Raw genomic sequence first — 13,345 nt, 5'->3', positions numbered from 1 at the left:
GTCAGGGCTCGTTATATTCCTGAAAGCAGAGCTGGCATGACTATATACTTTTTCTTTTGAAGACTATCTGAAAATGGACTTGCTTTAATGTAGACATAAACACGTAAGGAAAAAGAACTTAAATTTAAGTACATATGCTCAATGCATAAGGCTAGGAGCTCTACACATATTATCCCATTGAAATCTTCACTATAATCCTACTAGTTATTAGAGTATTCTCATCAAATAGTTAGGAAAATAAGACTTGAGAAGTCATGTTTTTGGTAAATTTCTTACCCTAAATATTTTTCTGGGAATATCGTGAGAGATAGATTATCTAATTAATTCATCAAAGGTCACAAAACTGGTAAGTAGATCTAAGATGGGAACCCAGATGTATCTGACTTTAAAGCAATGATAAGCAACCTCAGAGCTTCACAATATGATCTGAGAATGAAAGGTTGGAGAGCTGCCTTGAATATTCTTTCAGATATTCTCAGATGTTATTTTTTCATAGAAGAGTGTCAATTTGGAGAAGTAAGTCAGTTGTGAGAATAATAAAAATAACATTTTTGCCATGAGACTCAATAAAACTCCTTTGTTTTCAGTAAAGTAGGATATAGACATTTTTTCTGAATTGACTGCAATGCAGTTTTCTCACCACTCTTATCTGTACTCTTCTTTTATATGTGTATACCAATAGACAGATGTTAAGAGTAGCTTCTTAATATTCAGTATAAAGAACAAGTTTCAGTTCGCCGTGTGATTATACCTTCAGTTATATTGTTATGTCATTCCTTTACCTGGCCTTGCAAATCAACTGACGCCTCAGGTACTAAGTCTTCAATTTCCTCATGGTGGACAACTGAAATTTGAACATTGTTTAAAATACACACCTCACACTGCTTGTTTTCTCCCTGCTTGGGCCTTTACTCAGTCTAGAATGTTTTCTTCTACTTCTCTGAATATTTGATTTTTTTCATCCTTCAAGATCCAGCTTAGTCTCGACCACCTTCCTACTTTTCCGGTTATTCCAGTATTTCTTCTTTTCTTTGAATTTAAATAGAGAAGGAACTTAAAATTTAAGCACTTCTTATATGCTAGATGTTTTAAAGTTATTATTTTATTTCTTCAAAAAGGCTTCACTACAACCTATAAAATAAGGCATCGTTATGGAGCCAGGATTCAAAACTATTGTATAGCCTGTACCAATGTTTCTCAAACATTAATAAGCGTGTAGATCACCTGGAAATCTTGTTAAGATTCGTATTATGATTCTGTGAAAGTAGGGGCTAAGAGTCTGCGTTTCTTTTTCTTTTAAAGGTTTTATTTTTTATTTTTCCTTTTTCTCCCCAAAGCCCCTCACTACATAGCTGTATATTCTAATTGTAGATCCTTCTGGTTGTGCTCTGTGGGATGCTGCCTCAGCATGGCCTGAGGAGTAGTGCTAGATCCATGCCTAGGATCTGAACCGGCAAAACCCTGGGCCACCTGAGCGGAGCATGCGAACTTAACCACTCGGCACCGGCACCGGGCCAGCAAGAGTTTGCATTTCTGACAAGCTCCCAGGGGGTGCTGATGCTGCTCTTCCTTGAACCAGACTTTGAATAGCAAGAGCCTATTCTTTACAATTTATTATTGATTATATACAGTTATATATTATTTTCTTTTTCCTATCTGTGTGCTTTATTTCTCTAAATACAGTTCAGTCTTCTTAATGGCAGAGATTCTTTTATAATACCTAAACACCTAGCACTGTGGTTACGTGATAGGAGGCTGAAGTAAGGGGTTATGGGGTTGTTTGCTAAGTAAATACTTGTTTGATGGATGCATATTCCCTCAGGGATTTTACTGTGTGGAAAAGCAAGGTATTATACAATATCAGGAAGTATTATCATCTTCTGAATTTAATATTCCTAAAACAAACCATTAAATTACTGAATAACAGCTTACTCTGTGCTAGGCATTTTGTTAATCTTAATAATAATTTAGAGATAGGTACCTTATCTCTAAAGACCTGACAAAGACCTGGATAGGAATGGTCACACAACAAGTGGCAGTGCCAGGACTCAGCCCCAGGACTGTCTGATACCAAAGTCTCTGCTCTATAGAAGTCTCAAATTGGCCACTGAGGACGCACCTCTTACCCACAGGCATATATTTTTGTTTTTACGCCATAGAATTTTTAAAATAAATTGAAGCCAAAAAATAAAAATCAGGAGATTTCATATAAGTAAATTAATTTCCTATTTCTTGTAAAATCAGAAAATCCAACTACATTAGCTCCACATCCCTGCAAGGCAACAATTAGCTACAGCTGAGAAGTGACTGTCCCTCTAGATGAGGCATTACAAAACCGGCCCAACCAGTCTCTTTCATTTGTTACCTGCAAGGCACTTTGAAGGCATTTGTGTTTGGGACTGCTGCTCTGTACTCTACAGAATAAGGCTTGTTACAGTTCTGATTCTTATGTTTATTTCATTTTTTTACAGAGTCTTTTATCAAGTCTTGTGAAACTCAATAGCTTGACCTTAGCTAGAAATTGCTTCCAGTTATATCCAGTAGGTGGTCCATCTCAGTTTTCCACCATCTATTCCCTCAACATGGAACACAATCGAATTAATAAAATTCCATTTGGAATTTTCTCCAGAGCAAAAGTATTAAGTAAGCTGAATATGAAGGTAAGCTTCTGTTTGTATTGGAGGAGAAAAAACTACTATGACTACTACTTCTAATATTTATGCTTTCTCTATCAGTGTGGAGAATGGGTACTTGTTTCTTGCTGACAGGGTCTAAACTGATATTACGGATACTTAAGGGCAGTTTTTATCAGATAACAAATGTCTTAGAACTGTGCATACCTTTAGCAATTTGTCCTAAAGAAATAATCTTGGATGTCCATAAAAGCTTAATGGTAGGAGTATTTATTGCAGAGCTTTCTGTTTAATTGGTACCAACTTATTAATAGGGACTTCATTTTTTTAAAGTACTGTATCTTCAATGGACTATTATGAATCCATTAAAAATAATACTCTAGTTTAGAAGAATATTAAATACCAGTTGAAATAGTCTCAGTTTATTAAGTTGGAAAAAGTTAAAGCATGGAAGACTCTCTCTCCACCCATAGTTTTTAAAAGCCATTTTTAATGTGCTTAATTATTTATGAAATATCTACAGATTTTTATGCATACATATAGCCACTGTTTACCACAATATAACATTTATCTTTGAATATGAGAATTATTTATGGGTGATTTTTAGTTTCTTTTTATTTATCTATATTCTCTACAGTGAATGAGTTTCACATAAGGAAAAAGTTTATTGCAAAAAGAGGAAAGAAATGAAAAACGATTTGTTCAGTAATTTAATTTGTAGTGAACAAACTTTAGGCCCAAAGGTGATAAGTAAATTGGCCACATAGCTAATTCATGGCTGCGGTAGGAATCCAGGAAACCTAGGTTTCCAGCTTCCAGGTATAGTGTTCCTTCTGTCGTATCATACATCCTTCTGTCTTTGACAAACCATTTCAACATAATCGTGGTTCTTTAAATTACAGTCTAAATGTGCAGTTTCTTGATTCTATCTATACTTGTTCATAAACATATGTATCTTTTACAGTAATTCTTCAGAAGTATATAATAAGTGAACTAGTGGAAATTCAAGATAATCTTATAGTCTTTAACAAGTATAAAATTTATTGTTAGTCAGTCTGGTTATATGAGATTTAGCAGTGGTAATGACATTAATTCAGAATATTCAGTTTGTAATAAGCTTAGAACAGAGCAGTCGAGGTGTTCATTAGTTTTTGTATTTGATTACTCATTTTTATGGATATGATGTTATTGTAATATGTTAGGCTTGCTGTTTTCAATGAAATAATAAAGTTACATAGAGCTTTGCCTTAATTTTTCTTCAAGATAATGACAACTGTTTAACAAAACTTTTTCTTGAAAGAAGTTAAAATGAAGACTGACATTTTCCTCTTCATACAAGCACCAGTAGTAAATTTTTTTAATGAAAATGCTTTATCATACTATTAACTATCAGTAGTTTGGGCATAGGTAGATAATAAGTTTAAATGTTATAATAATTAGGTAATAATTTTAAATATTGTACAAGAAAAACTTGGTTTTCAAATGGATGTTTGCTACTTGGGATTTCTCTTATGAATGATTTTGTGTAAAATTAGACAATTAATGTACATTGCAGAGGATTTAAAAAATACATATTAACACAAAGAACATAAAATAATTCCCCCACTGAGAGGTAAGATCACTGTTAACATATTGCATATATCGATACTCAACTGGGACAGGGGTACTGATGGTCTGCTCTCAATACCAGTACCCCCAAGACAGAACAGTGTGGTAAGAGTTGTTAATGATGAAAATATGTTTTATAAGTGAATATAAAGAAGCAGGAAAAAAAATAGTGAATCACTGGCATATATTTCACTTTTTTTCCTATGTGTAACTATATCTAATTTTTAAACAAAATTAGGATCACACTCTTTCATCTGTTTTTATTATTCAATAATAAATATGTTCTTACCATCTTTTCTTATGGATTTTTAAAGTAAAATTGTGGATAATTAATTTGTGTTTTAACGATTTACTGTCTTATCAAACCTTTTTCCTCTTCTACTTTATTGCTCAGCATCTCTAGAATTGCTAAGGTTATCTAGCTTCCTTGTGGGCTATAATTAGATGTTTCCTCTTCCACTGTGCTCATGAGCATCTACATTTTACTCACTGATTTCTGTACTTTTTCTTGAAATGGGGAAAACATCACATTTATCACTGAGACCTTTGAAATCAGATGTGTTGGTCTGTATGGTGCATTTTTTCATATTCAATACAGATAATCACATAGGGAAAAACTTTCAGTGTAACCTCAAAATAAAAACCTAATTACTCTATGAAAAACTTTAGAAGCTTAGAGTTTTTGTTGCTTTTTTTTCCTTTCTATATTTGGTTATCAAAAAAGGGAATAAGGTTTTTTGATTAATTAGAAATTCTCTTTCCATAGATAGGTATATATGGTGCTTTGTTTTTGTAGTTCTACCTCAGATGCTTCTTTTATCTTTGCCAGGACAATCAGTTGACATCACTTCCCTTGGATTTTGGAACTTGGACCAGTATGGTAGAATTGAATTTAGCCACTAATCAGCTCACAAAGATCCCTGAGGATGTGTCTGGCCTCGTTTCTCTTGAGGTGAGTATAAAAGAGCATTTAGAATTCCTTAGAGCCTTCCACAGTTATCTCGCTTATAAAGTTTCCAATTAAAATAAGCAATTTCTATTTGGGTGAAGATCATAAGTAGAGATGTTAGAACTCTCTTAAACATACAACTCTATTAGGATGATAAGATGTTGACTTAATCTGGGCTTAATGCTTCTGAGTTACTCTTGCCCATTAAAGTTGGTAGATTTGAGTGCTGTAAAGTACCTTCTAAAGAAAAGGTCTCTAAAACTAATGTCTTTTAGAACATATTTTTTCCCTTAACTCTGTTTAAGAATTCTGCACCATTGTTTGCCAAGATTATTATGGATTCCTCAGACTGGCATTCAGAACCCTTCATATGAAATCTGGCCTATTTTACCCACCTACTCTTCTATTTATTAGTTAAATAGATTATTTTCTTTGTTGCGAATGTATGCATATTTCTGGCTCTATACATTTAGTCTTACTGTTGCCAATATCAACAATGCCCCTCCTCTCATCCCCTTAATTTTTTCTTTAAAAAATTTTAAAGATCCATCGTATTGTCACCGCCTCAGTCAAAGATGATTTCTTCTGCCTCTGAGTCCCTAGAATTTTCATCCTTTTGATGAAAAAGCTTACTAATAGTACATATATATTTTTAAATTTCTTCTGTATCCATATTTTTAAAAAACATAATTTCTTGGGCTGGCCCCGTGGCCGAGTGGTTAAGTTCGTGTGCTCCACTGCAGGCGGCCCAGTGTTTCGTTGGTTCGAATCCTGGGCGCGGACATGGCACTGCTCATCAAACCACGCTGAGGCAGCGTCCCACATGCCACAACTAGAAGGACCCACAACGAAGAATATACAACTATGTACCGGGAGGCTTTGGGGAGAAAAAGGAAAATAAATAAATAAATAAATAAAATCTAAAAAACCTAATTTATTTTATTTTATTTAGTAAGGTGAAATAGTATGATGTAATGGTTAAAAGCATGGGCTTTGAAGGCAAACAGATCTGGGTACAATTCCACTTTTTTTTAAAGTATCATTGACATACAACATTAGTTTAAGGTGTACAACATAATGATTCGATATTTGTATATATTGCAAAATGATCACTACCATAAGTCTAGTTAACATCCATCACCATTCATAGTTACAGAATTTTTCTTGTGATGTGCACTTTTAAGATTTACTCACTTAGCAATTTTCATATGCAATATGGTATTGTTAACTATAGTTGCCATGCTGTACATTACGCCCCCATGACTTAGAAAGTTTGTACCTTTTGACTCCCTTTACGCATTTTGCCCCCTCTGTTCCTGACCTCTGGTTGAGATCATATGATAATTTGTCTTTCTCTGACTTACTTCACTTAGCATAATGCCCTTAAGGTCCGTCCACGTTGCTGTAAAATGCCAAGATTTAATTCCTTTTTAATGGGTGAATAATATTCCCCCCCCCCCCGTGTGTGTGTGTGTGTGTGTGTGTGTGTGTGTGTGTGTATGTGTATCCCATTTTCTTTGTCTGTTCATTCGTCAGTGGACACTTAGTTTATTTCCATAGCTTGGCTGTTGTAAATAGTGCTGCAGGGAACATGGGGGTGCATATATCTTTTTGAGTTAGTGTTTTCGTTTTCTTTGAGTAAATACCCAGAAGTAGAATTGCTGAATCATATGGTAGTTCTATTTTTAATGTTTTGAGGAACCTCCATACTGTTTTCCATAGTGGCTGCATCAATTTACATTCTCACCAACAGTGTACAAAGATTCCCTTTTCTCCACATCCTTGGCAATACTCATCTCTTGTCTTTTTGATAATGGCCATTCTAACAGGTGTGAGGTGATATCTCATTGTGGTTTTGATTTGTATTTCTCTAACGATTAGTGATGTTGAGCACTTTTTCAGGTACCTGTTGGACATTTGTATATCTCCTTTGGAAAAATGTCTATTCAGATACTCTGCACATTTTTTAAAATTGGATTGTTTGTTTTTTTGCTATTGAGTTGTATGAACAATTACATTTATATCTCTCTTTATTTATGGATTTAACCTGCCCAAGCTTCAGTTTTCTCAAGTGTGAAATGGGATAGTATCTAGTATTTTTCTCATAAAGTTGTAGTTAGGATTAAATGCGATAATGCACATAATGCCTTTACTATAGTGCCCTACAAATAGTAAACTCAATAAATAGCAGCTGCTGTTCTTATCTTCTTGGTCTTATTGTATATGTTTATTTTATTATGGGTGGTATAACTTTGGAGGAAATAAGTGGGTATAAAAAATGATCCAGAACCTTATGTAGATCTTTCCATCCAGTGCTCTTTTCATTATCCCTAATACCCAGTGTTCTCCCCTCACGTTGTAACTTCTCTGAGAACAAGGACTACCTTCCTCAACCTTTTTTTCTCTCTCGGTATATTGCAGGATGCTTTGCAATGTAATAAATATACCACAAATAATAAGTGCAGTGGATTGATATAGGCAGTTTAGAAGTCAATTCTTACTTAAATATTGGTTCGTAAGGGGTTTTGAATAAATAATTGGCTTCCTATTAGATAGACATTTGTAACTATTTAGTATCAAAATACCATTAACTATATGAATCTTTGTGCAAGTAGTTAGTTTTCTGGGATTTTTTGTAATTTATTTAAAATTAAATTTTTTCCTTTTGCTTTCACAAATTTTCACTTAACCAAATCTTTTTTTTCTTTTACTTTTTATTGAGATTATGATAGTTTACAACCTTGTGAAATTTCAGTTGTACGTTATTATTTGTCAGTCATGTTGTAGGTGCACCACTTTACCCTTTATGCCCACTCCCCCCCCTTCCCCTGATAACCACTAATCTCTTCTCTTTGTCCATGTGTTTAACTTCCACATATGAGTCGAGTCGTACAGAGATTGTCTTTCTGCATCTGGCTTATTTCACTTAACATAATACCCTCAAGGTCCATCCGTGTTGTTGTGAATGGGATGATTTTTATCCTTTTTTATGGCTGAGTAGTATTCCATTGTATGTATATATATATATATATATATATATATATCTTCTTTATCCAGTCATCAGTTGATGGGCACTTACATTGCTTCCATGTCTTGGCTATTGTGAATAATGCTGCAGTGAACATAGGAATGCATGGGTCTTTTTGAATTGCTGCTTTCAAGTTCTTTGGATAGCAAATAAAGCCTCTTTTATTTCCAAAAACTATGGTGATTTTTTTAGAATAGCAAGTTAAATGTTTATGTTATATAATTGAACATTATCCTTAATATTCACTATTTAGAGAATTAGCATTACTTGATAAATTTTAAGCCACACAATGGTAATATATAATTCCATTTCATGAGTTTCTAAACAGTATCAATAATTTCTCTTTAGGTTCTAATATTATCAAACAATCTTCTGAAGAAGCTTCCCCATGGTCTTGGAAACCTTAGGAAGTTAAGAGAGTTGGATCTAGAAGAGAATAAATTGGAATCCTTGCCAAATGAAATTGCTTATCTTAAGGATTTACAGGTAAAACTGATAATTTTATAGTTATATGATTAAAGTTTTTGGGATGCATTCCAAATTGCACATTTTTCTTAAGAATGTTATCTAATTCTTGGACCAGATAGATTTTCCTATTATAGCATTAGGGCTGAGTTTTATGTTCTTATTAACTTGATGTATCTGCTTTTGAATTTCTAACATGTTTTTTGAAAGAAAAACTTACTGAGTGATTCTCATCCTATCCAATCTAATATCCCTGTCAATTTAACTTACTGGTTTAGATGTATTATTTTAAATTTACATCAGTTGTAGGAAATATATATGTAACCACCTTTTATTTTGTTAATCTTTTAGAAATTAGTCTTGACAAACAACCAGTTGACCACTCTCCCCAGAGGCATCGGTCACCTTACCAATCTCACACATCTAGGCCTTGGAGAGAACCTACTTACTCATCTTCCTGAGGAAATTGGTATGAACCCTTTGGATGCTTGACTCTGTGCTAATAATTTGCTCTTGTGTGTTCAAGCAGTAGTTCAGATTAATAAGACAAATCTACTGTTTTTGTCAGCTGAGGTTACATCAGGCGCAAGATTGTTTTTTTTGTAGAGCTCCAGCAGTTGGTTGGTTTGTTGGTTGCTTTTGGTTAGGTTTCCTCATAGGAACCAATTAATTATTAATATTAATTATTAATGTTAAAATGTTTTTGAGAATGTTTTAGCATGCTTATATTTCTAACAGGCTTAACCTTAATTTAGAAGAGTTATTTTATATTTCTTCCACATTTAAAAATTACACAGGCTTGAATTAAATTACTGATGTCTTATGCCAAAAGAACATTTCCTTATGAGGTTTTAGGATTAATATTAATATTTGTGAGTACTTTAGAATTTTCTAGTTTTTTCATACTCATTATTTCATATAATCAACATGACCACCTTGAATTTTAGATAGTGCAAGTTGTAACTCCATTTTACAAAGTGAGTTAATCAATTGAGGTCACATACTAGTTCTCAAATTGGTAGTTCCAGCTGTTATGTTCTCCCATCTATACCATGCTTTTCCAGAGACACTATAGATTAGTGGTTAAAAATGGTTTTGAATTAAAATAGACAATTCAAAATCTAGCTCTGTCGCTTATTGACTTTGTGGCTTTGGGTAAGGAAACGAGGATCCCTAAGCTTCAAGTTTCCTACCTATAAAATAAGGATGATAATAGTAGTTTCTCATAGGGTTGCTCTGAATATTAAATGAAATCTTACACGTAAACAAATCTATTACCTGGTGGCCATTATTTTTATTAGTCTTCTATGTACTACTATCAAACACTGCAAAATTTGAAATTTAAAAATTGGAAACACATGAGGCAGTTTTACACTTTTATTTCTTATATATTTATTCAGCTGGCCTCATGCAGTTGCTTGAGACGTTTGCCTAGAAAGTATGAGTATCCTAAGAGAGTATAACACAAATTTTTTAAATGATTACATAAATTGATTTTGTGGGGGCTGGCCCCATGGCATAGTGGTTAAATTCAGCACACACTGCTTCGGTGACCCAGGTTCGCAGGTTTGGATCCTGGACATGGATCCTACATCATTCGTCAGCCATGCTGTGGTGGCAACACACATGTAAAGTGGAAGAAGCCTGGCACAGATGTTAGCTCAGGGCTAATCTTCTTCAAGCAGAAAATAAAAAATAAAGAATTGATATTTGACTTACTGCCAAATATATGATAACTCTCTTGGTGAAAGACTAATACCAAATAACAAAAACCTTTCTACATGAGAAATTTATTAATAGGAGAGATTATCACTTTGTCTGTAATAGGAAAGTGATTATAGGCATGTACTGACTGTACAATAAACTGAACTCTGGAGCTTTGAAAAAAATCTGTATGAATCCCAAGCTGTCCCAAAAAGAATCTCTGGAGATAGAGCATGTGTATTTCCAAAAAACTCTCCAAGCTTGAAAACCAACCATAAAGGAAGAGGTTCTGATTTAATTGATATAGAGTAGGACCCAGACATGAGGCTTTTAAAAATCTCTCCTGTTGATTTGAGTATGCAACAAAGTTTGAGATCCATGGTTGTAGAGAGTTTTAAAACTAAGAAAAGGGAATAAGAGGAAATGTGTATTCAGTATACATAATGCCTAGGATAGCATCATGCCCGGTTGAAGTTTTTTAATAGTAACTAATTTTTTTAAAAATAGTAATTGATTTGATTTTTTTAAAACAGGTACACTGGAGAACCTAGAAGAACTGTATTTGAATGACAACCCAAACCTGCATAGCCTTCCGTTTGAGCTGGCTCTTTGCAGCAAGCTTTCAATCATGAGTATTGAGAACTGTCCACTCAGTCACCTTCCACCTCAGATTGTTGCTGGGGGTCCTTCTTTCATCATTCAGTTCCTAAAGATGCAGGGTCCATATCGTGCCATGGTCTGATACAAATCTGCTGGTCCCACACACTGTTCAAAAATAGACTGCCATTAATGTTTCATATCTATATCTGTATCTATTTATGTAGATATTGATATATTTGGCAGATTTATAAAGACAACATTATGTGTTTCTGCTAATAGAGGAATCATAGCCATTTAGATTTTTTTTAATTCTGTACAAAAGGCTTATAAGTTTTCTTTGCTGAACTTGATGGATGTTTTTCTGTTGTGTAATATGATATGCCAGTTTGCTTAAAACATTTGCCAACAAATTATGAAGTTATTAAACTTAAGGGACAGAGGTAGTATAGTTAGATATACTTTCTCTTAGCAAAAATAATGGGCAAACAATTTTATTGCAACTTTTCATACACATTTTCCCCTTACCAATTGTCAGATCTTTATAGTATTACAGGCCCTGAAGGTAGAATTTTTCTTTAACTTATTTTGAAATTTGAGATTTAAATTTTATATATTGTTTACAGTCAGAGTAAATCACTGGAATTTTTTTCTTGTTTGGTTTTGATTTGCTCTGTTTTAATCAGTCAAATCTAGAGTTTATATCCTTTGCTAAAGAATTTGCATCAGCTCGTTTAAATATTAAGATATCTGCTTGTTCAAACAACTGGCAAGGTGAATCAAAAATTCTGGAATTCCTTTCATTGTGTTTCTCTGATCAATTGTGAAGCAAAATATCTGAAGTGAGTCTTGGGTTGGGGGGAGGGTATTGAGACCTTTTCTAGTAAATATCTTTTCTTAAGTTTGGGGGGACAGAAACTTGTAGTACAAAGGAATTTTCTTTCCTGAAAGTTGCAGATCCACAAAAACAAACAATAATTTGGCAAAATCAACAAAAAGATACACATAAACACACACATTCTATATATGTATATACAATGCTATATAGATATGTATTTATTATATCATAAACTACAATAGGTAACTTTAAGGATTTCTCCCTATCCTTGTACAATGAAATGAATGTTTTTCTTTGAACACTGCAATATATGTATGTTTCAAGGTTATTTAACAGTGTACTATGGTTTTATATCTTGACTTGCCTTGTACATCTTTCAGTTCTGGAATATCTGCGTCTAAGCACAATATCTTCACACTGTGCTATATTGCTGCTGAACTAAATGCACTTTTCCCCACATTTGGGGCACTGGCTTCAAACAATTCAGTTCAGTACCATTGATTTTAATCTCATCTTTCCTTTCTTAGTAGTTGTTAATACAGTTAGGAAAAGAGGCACATTGCATAGAAGCCATTGATAGTTCAGTGGAAGTTATGTGAGATGTGCATGTGCTATTTGATATATTTTCTTTTGCTTTACTGCTTTTAAGGCTAGCAGTATTGTAAATGTGTGCCCCTTATACAGTACTCTTACTTTTGGTAGTGTCAGTCTAAGTTGATTTAATTATTGAAGAGACTCACAGAGCGGGTGCATTCTAGATATCATTCTAAAAGATATAATGAATTTTCCCATATAATGAATATTATGTATAATTACGTATTGCTGCTTGGTTTTCTTTCTTTTTTTTTTCCACTTAGATGGGCATTGTGTTTTAAATAAAATCATTTTTGAATTAAGGCTATAATATTAAGATAGAAATTTGGAGTGTTATTTTGCTTTTCTTGACGCTCAAATTCAGGACTGAATTTGAGGTTGAACCTATTCATAATTGGCAACTTTTTAAGGAGCAACTAAGAAATGGAAGGCAGGTGAAGATATAAAACCCTAGAATGCTTAAATGTGCTGTAAAACTATTGTAGATGTCACTGGATTTTACCAAGTAATATCCTTTCTTCTTTTTTCCATCTACTGTGGCTTTTCAGTTAAAATTTTGTTTATAAAAGGAATTTGTTTATTACAGCTCTACCTAGAGCTTGTGTGTATGTGTGGTTTTTTAAAATCTCATATCCAGGTGTGTTTATATAGTAAGATGATGGAACTTGAACTTTAAAGGCAGTAACCTAATGTCTTTTCTTGGAAAAAAATATTGTTTCTTGAAAATAGATATGGTTTTTAAAACATTTTGGGTCCCCTACCTTCATTTATGTTAGTCTGTATCACAAGTGCAAAATGATCACAATCTTACCTGTAAAAGTGTTGTTACATGCAAACCACATGTAGCTGAGGAGTTATAAAATTTAAAAAGTGGAAAACATATGCCCTGTTTATGGCTGCCACCTTGTGAGAGCCCATAAATTTCATTG

General features: G+C 33.5%; 1 protein-coding gene across 5 annotated transcripts in view; it reads left to right on the top strand.

The window, feature by feature from the left end:
• SHOC2 (SHOC2 leucine rich repeat scaffold protein) overlaps window positions 1-12,996 on the top strand; it is a 97,003-nt gene extending 84,007 nt beyond the window's left edge. For all 5 annotated transcript variants that reach the window (XM_014851167.3, XM_044750965.2, XM_070483317.1 and 2 more), the window contains 5 exons: window positions 2,472-2,660; window positions 5,071-5,193; window positions 8,567-8,704; window positions 9,035-9,152; window positions 10,921-12,996. In XM_014851167.3, the coding sequence (XP_014706653.1) occupies window positions 2,472-2,660; window positions 5,071-5,193; window positions 8,567-8,704; window positions 9,035-9,152; window positions 10,921-11,129 (777 nt within the window). In that variant the 3' untranslated portion in view covers window positions 11,130-12,996. The remainder of the gene's footprint in view (window positions 1-2,471; window positions 2,661-5,070; window positions 5,194-8,566; window positions 8,705-9,034; window positions 9,153-10,920) is intronic.
• The last annotated feature ends 349 nt before the right edge of the window (window positions 12,997-13,345 follow it).

Source organism: Equus asinus, chromosome 2 (assembly GCF_041296235.1).
Source record: "Equus asinus isolate D_3611 breed Donkey chromosome 2, EquAss-T2T_v2, whole genome shotgun sequence".
NCBI lineage: Eukaryota > Metazoa > Chordata > Mammalia > Perissodactyla > Equidae > Equus > Equus asinus.
This window is presented reverse-complemented; position numbering and strand designations above follow the sequence as displayed.